The sequence below is a fragment of the Rosa rugosa genome, chromosome 6 (genome assembly GCF_958449725.1).
Source record: "Rosa rugosa chromosome 6, drRosRugo1.1, whole genome shotgun sequence".
Taxonomy (NCBI): Eukaryota; Viridiplantae; Streptophyta; class Magnoliopsida; order Rosales; family Rosaceae; genus Rosa; species Rosa rugosa.
The window spans coordinates 49620784-49633892 of NC_084825.1; the positions used below are offsets into that span (position 1 = coordinate 49620784).

Genomic DNA, 13109 nt, shown 5'->3' on the forward strand with positions numbered 1-13109 from the left:
AAATGTCATTAGGAGAAGTTTTAATTGCCAAAACAATTTGTACAGCCTCTAATATCAATCTTAATATTTATACATGTTGTTCATAGTCAATCCGGATCTTTGGTCCATATAGCTAGTGGAAATCAATCCCAGCAGAATAAGAATTGGATCGGAGAGATATTTTTTCATTGGCTCGGTACAATGAGTTTGGAACAGAGTCGCATATATATAATTATAGTTATATAGTTATATACAACTTCTAGTCCAAGTTGAATATGGAATGCCCTCGATTACTATAAAAAGGGGTCATGACCGGAGACATAAACTCACTCAAAGCACAAAACAAATTGCTCTCTCTCTCCTCGATCGGTGGCTAGCTAGTAATTACCAACAATGAATGTTGAAACTCGAATGGAGATCGTTGATCAGGATTTGAAACACCTCAGAACTTCACAATCACAAGACCGTCTTGGAGATGTGTCTTTACATATCAAAAATCTGGAGAAGGAGCTAATCCTTCTAAGCAGTATCAAGAAGATTGACCATGAATTGGAAAGACTCAAGGAACTGGACCGTCTCTATGCTGCTGGAGGAAACTGTCCGGCAATAAAAAACCTCGAGAGGGCTCGACACCAGCTCGTCCGGGAGTAAGTACTATAGCTTTCACCTCGATCAATTAGCATACAAATTGAAGCACGAATTATGTTTTTAACTAGTCAACGATTAACATTGTTTCTTTGTTTTGCAGACAGATGTCATTGGCAATTAAAACTCGCTGTTCGAGCCTCCTGTGCAGCAGCAAGAACATTGAGGATGAATTGAAGAAACTAAAGGCCCTAGAACCCACTTCTGACAACTGCTTCAGTAATATGAGGTCTGCAATACAACTTCTTGAGACAGCTAAAAAAGATGTCAAATTTGAGTTGGCCGAGACTGAGGCCCTTGAAACAATGGGTAATTGGTGCATGTCCAAGTTGGACAGCTTTCTTGATAGATTACGGCCCAACCAAAGCTGATGCCCAAGGCAAAATTATAACCAAAACCTGCTTGATTTTGATGGTATTCTTATCATAAAATTTGAAATTTTGAATATTTGTCTGAAAATAAATTTAAAATAAATATTACAACTATATTCCCTAGCTCCTCCTGTTTCGCTTGAATTCCCAATCATATTGTGCTTCTTGTTTTTTTTTTTTTTTTTCTGTAGTTTTATTTCAAAAACACCGTTACAGTAGTTTTACTAAAGACTTTGAGAGGCTCCTGATGCATTAAATAATTTCATTAATCTTTTTTATTTTGAATAAATAGAATATTAAGTGATATTAGTTCCTTTGCGAAAACCAATTTGAGGTAAAAAACGCTTACTCTCAAATGTTATTGGTCTTTGGGTTGATAATTTTTGGGTCATTTAGAAAAGTAGGATGGAATTTTCTCCATCTTTTTTATTTTGAATAAATAGAATATTAAGTAATATTAGTTCCTTTGCAAAAACCAATTTGAGGCGAAAAATGCTTACTCTCAAATGTTATTGGTCTTTGGGTTAATAATTTTTGGGTCATTTAGAAAGTAGGATGGAATTTTCTCCATTTGGACAATAAAAAAGAATGAAATAAATCTAGACCTAATTGGTGATTTGTAACTTGCAAGTAAGTTAACAGAGTTAAAAGAGGGCACTTAAAAAGGGAGTGTATAGTAACCTTGCGCGATCTGTTTTATTCTATTGTTCACATTTCATGCAAGTGCCGCAAGCCACCAAATTCCCGTTCATAACATCACAAAAAAATCATGAAAAAAGATACCCAAGAAAGGAACTCAAATGCGTATGTATAGATTCAACGGCTACAACTCAACTGGCCTAGTAAAAAAATGAAAAGCATGTGTATGCACTAACATGATATATTAATTGACTGAGATATATACAAACTTCTAACTCAATTACTTCATTTCCTAAAGGGTTTTGCAAGGTCATCAATTTACAGTACAGCCTTAATAAATACTGCAATATCAAACATAAAGAAGTGGAGCTGGCTAGCACAAAGATTGATAGACAAGGAATCTATCTCCCAAGGCACAATTGTACGAGGGAGATAGAGGAATCTTTCACTATTCACCACCCCCAAAAAAAAAAAAAAAAAATGATCATCATCGGTGACATCATGGTTTAATTATGATGAAAATGCAGAGATTCCTTGAATGTCCAGGCTACCACTCTCTATAAATATGTAGGCTACCACTCTATAAATATGTATAACAGCTCGCTGCCTCTCATAAACTGATAATCAAAGCCTTCCCCTCCCCCCCCCCCCCCCCCCCCCCCCTCCTTCCGTCTCGAAAAGTTCCTAATGGTGCAGAATCATGAGGCTTCCTCTAATTTGAAGCCGGTAATGATGATGGTGGTTACCCAGATTTTGTATACTGTGATGAACATAATGTACAAACTAGTTGCAGTAACAGGGATGAACTTGAATGTTTTCGTTGCCTACCGACTGATGTTTTCAGCGGCGTTTATGGTTCCACTGGCTCTGATACTTGAGAGGTACATAATATATTTCTCCAAGTCTTCATTTCTTCTATATTTAATTAAAGGGGGTGAAATTTGCACCCCCAAATTTGCAAACCACACCCCATTTTATTTTTTTAATAATATTTCAACTCCTATCTTTTTACACTTCCTAAAATACCCTTATAGTCAGATTTGGTCCTCTCTCTCTCTCTCTTTTCTCCAAAACCACGACAACTCTTATTCTTCTCTTCTCTCTCTCTCCTCTGAAAACAAGCCCAAGCTGGGTTCCTCTTTCTAGCTGCAAGGTTAAAGAGCAGAGACCGAACTGGATCATACAAAACATCAACGCCTTTAAGCTTTCTGGTTTTCAAAAAGTCCTTCACACTTTGGATAATACTTTGACTGCTGGAGTCCACATGATCAACCCCCAATGACTCCAAATACTGCATATTCTCAGCTCCCCTGCAAATTCATCACCCAAGACACAATCAATCTCCAATTCAAACCCAGACACAATCCCAATTTCCCACAAACAACAAAAGCAATGAAGCCAAACATGAATTACACCAACACATCCACACATGAATTACATAAACCCAATCACAAATGTACTTACTTGACCGGAGCTCAAATTGGCCTGGTGAAGAAGAGCCACATGAGAGGTCCGAAATGCAACCGGCAGTGCATCAGCAGCCACCAAACCACACCCTTCCGGCACTTCAAACCTTCCAACACCAAAAGTTTCCGCAATCAAATTCAACTCAATTATATAACAGAGAACTCACAGAAGTGACTGATCGACGACGATGAACTGAGCAAAGGACCCGAGGGCGGCGACGGAGCAAACAGCATCGCCGACTTTAAACTTAGAGACGCCGGGGCTGACGGTGTTGACGACGCCAGAGTAATTGGAGCCGGAGATGAAAGGCAGAGGCGGCTTCTCTTGGTACTTGCCAAGTATCTGAAGGTAATTAGCGTAGTTTAAGCTCGTAGTTTTCACTCTTACTCTCACCGATGTGGGAATCTCCAGTTCAGGAATCAGATAACTCTTCTCGATCACTATTGCTTTCTCTTCCGAAATCGGAACCGTTGGATCGAGGGCGGCGTAGACGGCGTCGATTTGGGCGAAGAGCATGTTGTCATAGTGGAGATTGGTCGCCAGATCCGGCGAACCGGCGCTGGGTTCGATTTGTAGGCAAAGGGTAGGAGTTGATTAGGAATGGAGATCCGATTTTGGCGTGGAAATCGAGGATCGGATATAAGCAATTCTTCAGATCCCGGCGGAATGCTCCGGCCGACGGAGATTGAGGTGGACTCGATTTATGGTGTGCGTGTGTGAGAGAGAGAATATCAAATCTGACTCTAAGGGTATTTTAGGAAGTGTAAAGGATGGGAGTTGAAATATTATTAAAATAATAAAATGGGGTGTGGTTTGCAAATTTGGGGGTGCAAATTTCACCCCCCTTAATTAATTGTAGAATAAACTTCTTAATCATTTTACACATCACTGATACCTGTATTGTAATAATCAGGAAGAGAAGGCCAAAACTTACTTGGGTTGTGTTGTTTCAAGCTTTTCTCTGCGGCCTAATTGGGTAAGTTTTCGTCGCATTCCATTAAGGTATATACAGTATATCACTATATCTCTTTAACCAAAACAAAATAGTAAGAAATCTTTGATATCCAAATTTAAATTCTGATTTAATAAGGGTCATTGACCCAAAGCACCAAAATTGGACAAAGTTATCCCACTTACCCGAGCAAGAAATTTTTATTCCCACTTACCCTATTTGAAGTAAAATGACATTTTTGCCCTCAGCCAAATTGGAAAAAGACATTGATGCCATGCTCCTCTATCTCTCCTCTCTCTCCGGCACGAGCATCACACTCCCTCTCTCTCTCCTCACCCACGCCGACGAGGACAACCATATAAACAAGCCTTCGAATCCCTCCCCAACTGGTCCTCCAACGACTTCGACCTCTACATGTCCTCCGATCCTGATTTCCCGCCGGCCCAGTTCGTCACCGTCCACGAAGAAGACGACGAAGACTTGACTGCGAAGACGACATCTTTTCCCAGTACCATTCCACAATCCACGCCGAGCGGAACCGCGATGACATCGTTTCGGAGCCCAATTCCATTTCCAACACACGACGATTTGTCGTCGGATCGCGAGAACCAGGTCAATTTCGTTATGGATCGGTTCCACAGCGCGTCGAGCAGTCTCAGGTAACAGCCCGTTCCGTTTTGGTCTCCGGCGACTCCGATTTTGGGGTTGTGGAGGGGAATTGTGACATGGAGGCTCTGGGCTCGAGCTCCCGGAGGACGTCAGCGACACATCAACTACTACTTCCGGTCCCGGGTCTGCAGTCGGAAAGATGGGAGAAGATGACATGGGTGCCCAAATCATTTTCTGGGTGCCCATATCAGTTTTTTTTTTTTTTTTTTTTTTTAAGTAACGGGACAGTGAAAGAAAAAAAGTTTTGAATGTCTATTGGGGCAATAGGCGTCTATTGGAGGGCAATAGACGTCTATTGGGGGGCAATAGACGTTTTGAATTGACGTAATCTCTTCTTTTTTTTATTTAATCAAAGTTTTATTTGTGTAATTTTAGGAAAATTAGTTCCCATTTCGGTAATCGAAACGTCTATTGGGGGCAATACATGGCTGATAGTCGTCTATTGGGGGGCAATACATGGTTGATAGTCGTCTATTGGGGGCAATAGACGTCTATTAGGGGGCAATAGACTATCGGAGCAATAGGCGTCTATTGGGGGCAATAGGGGGCAATAAAGGTCTATTGGGGGGCAATAGATGTCTATTGGGGGCAAAAAAACTTTCCGGTGAGATTTTCAGCAAATTCCGGTGGGCGGCAGCCGGTGACCGGAATCCGGCGGCCGGTGACCGGAATCCGGCGGCGGTGACCGGAATCCGGCGGCCGGTGACCGGAATCCGGCGGCCGGTGACCGGAATCCGGCGACCGGTGACCGGATTCCGGCGAAAGTTGGCCGGATTCCGGCGGCCGGTGACCGGATTCCGGCCGCCGGTGACGGACTCCGGCGAAGTCTCCTATGGTTTCTCTCTCTTCCATTTTCTCTATTTCTCTCTCTAAGTAACAAAGGGGTGAGGGGTAAAATGGTATTAAAAAAAAATTAAAAACAAAAAAAAAATATTAATGGGGTATTAGGGAAGACTCCCTTAGAGTGTATTGGGTAAGAGAGAATTAAAAAAACTTAATGGGGTAAGTGGGAAAAAAATCCCTAGAAATGGGGTAAATGGACAAAACCCCATTTAATAATTCATTTTGATTGTGGCAGGGCTGCCGCGACACAAAACTTATATGTTGTGAGTCTAGCGCTGACGTCACCCACATTTCTTGCAGCCATCTCCAATCTCCTCCCAGCCATTACCTTCGTGGTTGCTCTATGTTTTCGGTACATATATATACAGTTTGCACTACTTCCCGAGTACTGTTAAGTCTCATTCAGACATTTTAGCAAACATCTTTTCTTTATTATTGGATTATTTTATTTATTATTTGTGATAAATGATCTGATTAGGCAGGAGAAGTTGACCTTGGGATATTCCGGCATAGCCAAAATTGTTGGGACCGTGGTTGGGATAGGAGGAGCAATGCTTTTTACTTTCTACCGTGGACCTGTATTTACCATTTGGTCCACTCATATTGACCTTCTACGGCAATATCACAACACTAGTAGCGTCTCATCCTCAGGCCACAAGAACAATCCTGCGTTGGGCTTCCTGGCAGGCTTCGGCAGCATCTTATGCTTCGGAATATGGCTCACAGTTCAGGTTTCAACGGCCACAAATAAACCACATGATCTTCCAAACATTTGAATTATCTGCGTGTGTTCGTGGAAATGATCTCATGGATTTCAATTTGATGCAGGCGAAGATGAGCAAGAGATATCCCTGTCCTTACTCGAGCACGGCTTTGATGTGCATCATGGGATCCATCCAGTCCGTTATTTTTGCGCTTTGCATGGAGAGAGATTGGAATCAATGGAAGATGCACTACTAAAATTTTGCTCTTAGACATCATAACAATTACATCGGTGAGGAATTCCCGCGATGTAAAAAAATGTCATTAACATCGATTCCTCAAATACCGATTTGTATGCATATAACTGACATCATTTTTTACTGTTGACTGATGTCTATATTTTGATTCCAAAATTTTTGAAAACGCGGAAAGACTTGAGTTAAAAAAATTTGTACACGCGGGAACAAAATTTTCCCACTTTACTTCACTCACTCTCTCTCGCCCTCCCCCGAAACCTTATCCCTCTCCTCCTTACCCTCCTCCTCTCTCTCTCTCTCTATCCCCCCCCCCCCCCCCCCCCGCGTCCCAATCAAACCGGAACCACAAAACCCTAGAAAACGAATTCGCAGAGATTTCTTTGTGGCTCATCTCGGAGGTGCAGCCTGGCGTTGACTCGTTGGAGGAAGGCGAAGAAGATGGTGGCTACGGTGAGCCCACTCCGGTAGTTGGAGATCGTGATGGAGGAGAGAGAGTCCTCCAGATCCACTTTCTCTCTCCTCCACGAATATGAGTTTAGGGCTACGGTTAGCCCACTCCGGTGGTTGGAGATCGTGACGGAGGAGAGAGAGTCCTCCAGATCCACTTTCTCTCTCCTCCACGAATATGAGTTCTTGTTTCCTTTCTGTTCGGCACCCAACCTCCTTCTTGTTCTTCACAGAGAGAAAGATTGAAAGGATTGATTTTGAATCAAAGATTTAGGAATGGCTTCGAGAGTCATTCATCAACAATAAGCCAGAGGTATTGCTTTCTGATTCTAATTGGGGGTTTTGTTATTCTTGATGATTGTTCATCTAATTTGTGATACAAAATGTTCATAACTGGGTGACACATCATTGCTTTATAGAGAAATCTGGGTAATTGGTTTTGTATTTGTGCTTTTGTTTTCGTAATTTCTTCTAATTGCTGAGAATTTACTTTTTGATTGCTTTGATGTCTTCAGGTTCTCTAATCGTTTTTTTCCAGGTTTCATACTTCGTCCAGGTGAAAGGTGTTTTTGTTGGGTTTTTTTTTTTTTTTTTTACTTGAAACTTATTTGATTATGTTGTTGATAGGTGGGATCTGATTTTTGTATAGTTTGTGCTTTAGGTTTTTGGCCTGATTTGATGTGAATTCGGAGGTTCTGCATATTGAAGAAGTTAGCAAAACAAAGAAAAGAGTTCGGGTTTGGTTGCTCTTAACTGTATGGAGCTTTGAAATTTCACTTGGTTTTTGAAGAAAGTCCAACAACTACAGTCAAGGTATGTGAAAGTTTAGAAAGCATGTGCTACTGAGCTTAGTTGGCTTACTTAAAAGTTTAGAAAGCATTGTGCAATCCTTATAAGTCCAAGGATACAAGCAGTGTGGATTTGATGGATTGAGTACGTGTTTAGTTCTCATTCATCTAACAGTCACAAATCCTCACTCTGTTTTTTTCTTTCCTTTCTTTTATTTTGAGTCTTCAAATTGGGAAGAGAAATGAAAAGGTAAAAAAGTAGGGGGGGGGGGGGTAAAACACAAACAAATCCCCCAAGTGAATGGAGACGTAGTAGTTTTAACAGCAAAGAGGAAAAGGAAGGAGAAGAATAATGGTCATTCTGGGCAAACAGGTAGTTGTTGATGAGTTTTGTTAAAGATTTGGGCTTTGCAAATGTGGTTTGTGTTTTCATGCATTTTGTGAATGTGTGTCTGTGTGTTTAGGCTATTGATGATGATTGCAATAAAACTGGGCAAATGGTGACAGGGCTGTTGAACTGGCCTCAAGGGACTTTTGCTTCAAAGGTTAGTTCGAAATATGATACTTGCAACTGTCAATGTTTCATTGGATTTCTTGTGTTGTGGGGCACGAGATTACTAGCGATTCAACTTTGATTCTTTATCTTTAATTAGTTTTACATTGGATTTTTTTTAATAATATTTAATGTGCTTAGGAATGTGGCAATTGCCATTTTCTTTTTGGAGAAACTTTCTATCACTTTATTGATTTTTTTGGTGACTGAATTGAGAAAAGGGACAAGACAATTTGCCTACAACCATGCCAAATGAACTCTTTCTTGATTCCGTATTAGTAGCCATCTTAAATCTGTTTTGTATTTTTTTTTTAAAGTATTTTGTAAAACTGCTCATACCAATTGACATATACATGTTCTTTTTTGTGCTTGTTCTGTGGCAGCTGCAGACTACTTGTTGACATATTTTTTTTGTTAATTAATTCATGATTCTCACATAAAAAGTATTTGTAATTATAGTCACTCTTTTGTCTTGTAAATTCATTTTTGACTCCATCTATTTGAGTATGAGTTGATGTCTGAAATGCATTAATTAATATTTACTTGAGCAAAATGAATTCTAAGCTGATTAGTTTCCGATATATGTTTTTCTATGTGTTGCTAGCATAGGCTTCTCTGGCATGCACATCAGGTCCATGTATAACCAGCTAGTAGCATGGATGGTGGATGGGATCCTTCAAGACCAACATGGAGAGTTTTTTATTAGGAGGTAGTAAGGCCTTGTATTTTTCCTTCTGATATGTGGCCTTCCATTTTGTGTTATACTTTATTGGAGTGCATGATTTATTTGGTTAGTATTAAGGCTTTGGGAGGTGACGATCTGTTGTGAAAATGTGTTGCAGTGAGATATCCCCTTTTGTGATTTTGATTAAGATCAACTTTCGGATACATGGCTCCAGAGTATCTCATGCAAGGGATGGTTAGTGACAAGTTTGCATATGATTAAGCTTTCATTCAAAGTATGTATATGGTTGCAGTCAATCAATTGCAGGTAATGGGAGGACAATTTTGAGCAATACTCGGACTGTCAAGGGGGTGAGGGTTGCTAGAGATGTTAGTTTTGCTACAAGCTTTTTTTGTTAAGATAGTGGAATCTTTGCTTACAAGGATGTTGTATACATAGGTTGTATGTATTATATTCTTACAAGGATGTTGTTATGACCTTTGTTTTTCAATTGATTATGTACTTTATCAATATCAATGAAAATTAATATTCTCTCTATCTTTATGTATTTTTATTTTGATGGTTATCACCAAGAACTGATGTATATAAGAGGAAAGAAAATTGATTGTAAAGTTTAGCTGAAGCAAAAGCAATAAAAACAAAACACATTCAAATAATAAACTGATGTTAGAAAAGAAAAGGTACATCGGTTCTCTCTATAAAACATATGTTAAATAGGAGATCATAAATCGATTAAAATGATAAAACGATGTCATAATAAGAAGATAAATCGGTTTTATAAAAGAAAACTGATGTTAGGACCCAATTTATACATCAGGTACTTACAAGGAAGCGATGTGTATCGACATTTTTAACATCGGCTACTAACCGATGTCTGGGTTTTCATGATCTTTAACATCACCCACTAAGACATCGGTAGGTTTTTTTTTTAACATCGGTTTCTGGCCGATGTCTAAGGCCAAAATTCTAGTAGTGATGGGTTGGGATATTAGGTTGTGGACTGCTGCATACTCGGTACAATATTTATTTAGAAACTAGCTAATTATTTGGTGTATCCGATGCACTGATGCTCACACGCATGGTTTATATTAACATTTGAAGTTGTGTTGTGCATCATGTAGGGAATCATGGTTTCTGGAGTGGCAGTGGTTCTGATGTCTTGGTGTGTACAAAAGCGAGGGGCACTTTTTGTGTCAATTTTCGCTCCACTGGTACTGTTGATGGTGGCCCTTGCTAGTTCCTTGTTGTTGGAGGAAAAATCTAGCCTCGGAAGGTATAAATCTGTATGATATATAGTAAATTTTCAATTCCAAAATTGTGTCTTGTTGAATTTGTCAATGATGTGTGTATTTTGGTCGATTGTTTTCGACCGTGTATTGGGAGGGGTTCTAATTGTGTGCGGGCTATACATGGTGCTGTGGGGAAAAAGCAAAGAAGAACCATCATCACTCGTACTACCCTCATCGACAATAGCTCCCCGAAATTCCAAGTCCATAGATAGCGTTCCAATTCCATTGAATGTTGGATGATGAGGCAACATATATGTTATGTCCCGAACCAAAATTTTACATGTTTGATTGCAATTAAACGATAAATGACAATTTCGTTACGTTTTAATTATTTTCGATACTTTTAGTAGCCTTAAAAGTTGATTTTTTGTTTAGGTCAAAATTTGAGAAATATTTTTTCATAAAAGTCGTAGAGGACGTTAAACCGAGCGCGTGCAGTAAAAATTGGAGTTCGTATGCGAAAATTATAGGCGAAATATGAAAGTTACTGTTTGGGGTAAGTTATTATAAAAAGGAAAAGTTACTGTTTTGGGTAAGTTATTATAAAAAGGGAAAGTTACTATTTTGGGTAATATATTATAAAAATGGATAGTTATTGTGGTAGGTTTCCATTTCCAGAAACCCACCTCAGTAACTCTCTCTCTCTCCCCTCCCCCGATCTTTCAGTCCCCACCAATTCACCAGCGTCCAGCCACCTGACGGCTTGTCACCGGTCATTGGAGGATCGCCACTGTAGCATTTTTGGAAATTCCGGCAAATTCTCCCCTGCATGTTGGTGGTCGTGGGTTATGGCAATTTGGCCGGAAAACCCCAAATCGAAGCAAAACCTCCACTGTAGCATTTTTGGAAATTCCGGCAAATTCTCTCAATTCCGGCCATCTCCGGCCACCAAACCAAGTCCAATAGGAGCGCCTCGAGCCATTTGACATTTTCCCTCAAGTTTTAAGCAGCACCGCTACTGTCATCTATCCTCTGCAGGTTATTCGTTAACCTACTTTATGTATTATATTTCATTTTCCATAGATTGCTTTGATAACCTCGGGAGGATTTAGATTAATATTTGTATAATTATGGGTTGAGATTGAGTTTGATTATACTTTGAGATTGTTGTAAAAATTGTGGAAGGTTCAATTTTGTTTATTTTAGTTGGTTGAGTGGTTGTGTTTGGGGAGTAAGGTGGCTCCAGGAGTGGAATTTGAGTTTATCCATGTAAGTGTGTTTTGTGTTATATTGTCAGGTTAGGGTTGCCTACTTTTTACGGAAGTTATGTCGAATTTTCTTAGAAAGTGGGCCCCGCAGGACCACCTGAGATTTTAGGGGGAAATTTCGGGACGGGTCCTGTTAATATACATGCAACTGAGACTTTCTTTTTGAGATAAATTCTAGTTTAGAGACTTGAATGTTGGAGTTTTACTATAGAAACATCACACACTCCTACTATCAAACGTTTTGTTTCGAAATTTGGAATGACTCCAGTGATCAGATCGATTGTGATATAGCCTTATATTAATTTGAATCAAAGATACACATTTTGGAATCACATCCAAAGGCTAAACTTGATATAAATAAAAAATAAAAAAATATATAAAAAAAACATTTATCGAGGCTTTTACTGATTGCTTACCTAGAGACATAGAAACTACACAATCATATAGTGGCCCTACACCTCATAAGCAAGCCAGCACATGGTTCTTGATTTATGGCTTTTTTTTACGGATCATGGAGGTATTTTTGCGGCAAGAATTGTCTTCATAAATTACCACCCCATCGAGTAGGCAGAATAGGCTGAGTTACTCTCTTCCTCGGTTCCTCCAACAAGAAGGAGGGCAACAGTAATTTATTTAGTCTCTTCCTCATTTTCTCATACCTGCGCGCATCGGTTAACAAATAACCTAGCTAACTCCAGCTGGAGCAATATTCAAAAACCTAATTATGGTATATCTCCCACCTACATTATGTACACTTGATCGTGCATGTAACGTACAGAATCCGACTAAATTACAGCAAACACTTAGATTTGCATGGTTTGACTTGAACATATTTAGCCTTCCAATTCTAAATAAATATCCAGAAGGGTTTACCAAGTCATCAATTTACATTTCAAGAAAAAACTATCGTGCACACACACACTGTCCCCAATTCCCAATACGTAATGAGTGAAATTAATTAATACAAGACAGAAAAAGACGAGCTATCAGTCCACTGTCCACCACAGTTTTTACGGTAATTACTTCCTTAATTACCTTCCCGAAACAGAGGCAGTACGTCAGCGCTGACATCGCTGTTAAATTTCCTAAATTTCTCCTTCACTGAATATTTGCCACTATTAACCGCGCACAAAAAAAAAGAAAAAAAAAACATTATTCATCATCTTTGACGTCATCGTTACAGTGTAACTTGAATGCCAAGCTAAAGAACTCTATATATGTACGTAAAACACAGCTGCCATGCCGGGCAAGTTTTTTTCGATTGAACAATGTCGGGCCTGCTTGTATTTGACAATTTGAGCTTCATCTCTCTCATGGTAGGAATTCGCCAATTTTTTTTTTTTTTTTTTTTTGAGGTTTGGACGACAGTAGTAACCACACGTGCACACACCCTCATGAAGTGTATCACATCGTAGCCGGACTAATTCGCCAATTTCTTTATTGGTTAAAATCAAACATGGTTACCTACCTAGTTCTGATCCAAAAAGTCAAGAAAGAAATGACCTTTCAAATGATTTTTATCACATTTTTTTGGGACAAATTACAAGGCGGAGAGGAAACAGACGGGGCTGAAGGCCTGAAGCTCAAATTGTCAACTACAAGCAGGCAAGCTCAA

The 13109-nt window shown here is 39.6% G+C and overlaps 2 protein-coding genes across 2 annotated transcripts; both read left to right on the plus strand.

The window, feature by feature from the left end:
* The first annotated feature begins 270 nt into the window (after positions 1-270).
* On the plus strand, positions 271-997 carry LOC133714287 (uncharacterized). Its single transcript, XM_062140376.1, has 2 exons — positions 271-626; positions 728-997. Exons 1-2 carry the CDS (start codon positions 373-375, stop codon positions 993-995), a joined length of 522 nt encoding a protein of 173 aa, XP_061996360.1. The 5' UTR covers positions 271-372; the 3' UTR covers positions 996-997.
* Positions 998-2321: 1324 nt separating this feature from the next.
* LOC133716936 (WAT1-related protein At1g25270-like) lies at positions 2322-10526 on the plus strand. The gene is made up of 8 exons (XM_062143571.1): positions 2322-2515; positions 4015-4077; positions 5801-5917; positions 6044-6296; positions 6394-6512; positions 9972-10011; positions 10119-10269; positions 10369-10526. Exons 1-8 carry the CDS (start codon positions 2322-2324, stop codon positions 10524-10526), a joined length of 1095 nt encoding a protein of 364 aa, XP_061999555.1.
* The last annotated feature ends 2583 nt before the right edge of the window (positions 10527-13109 follow it).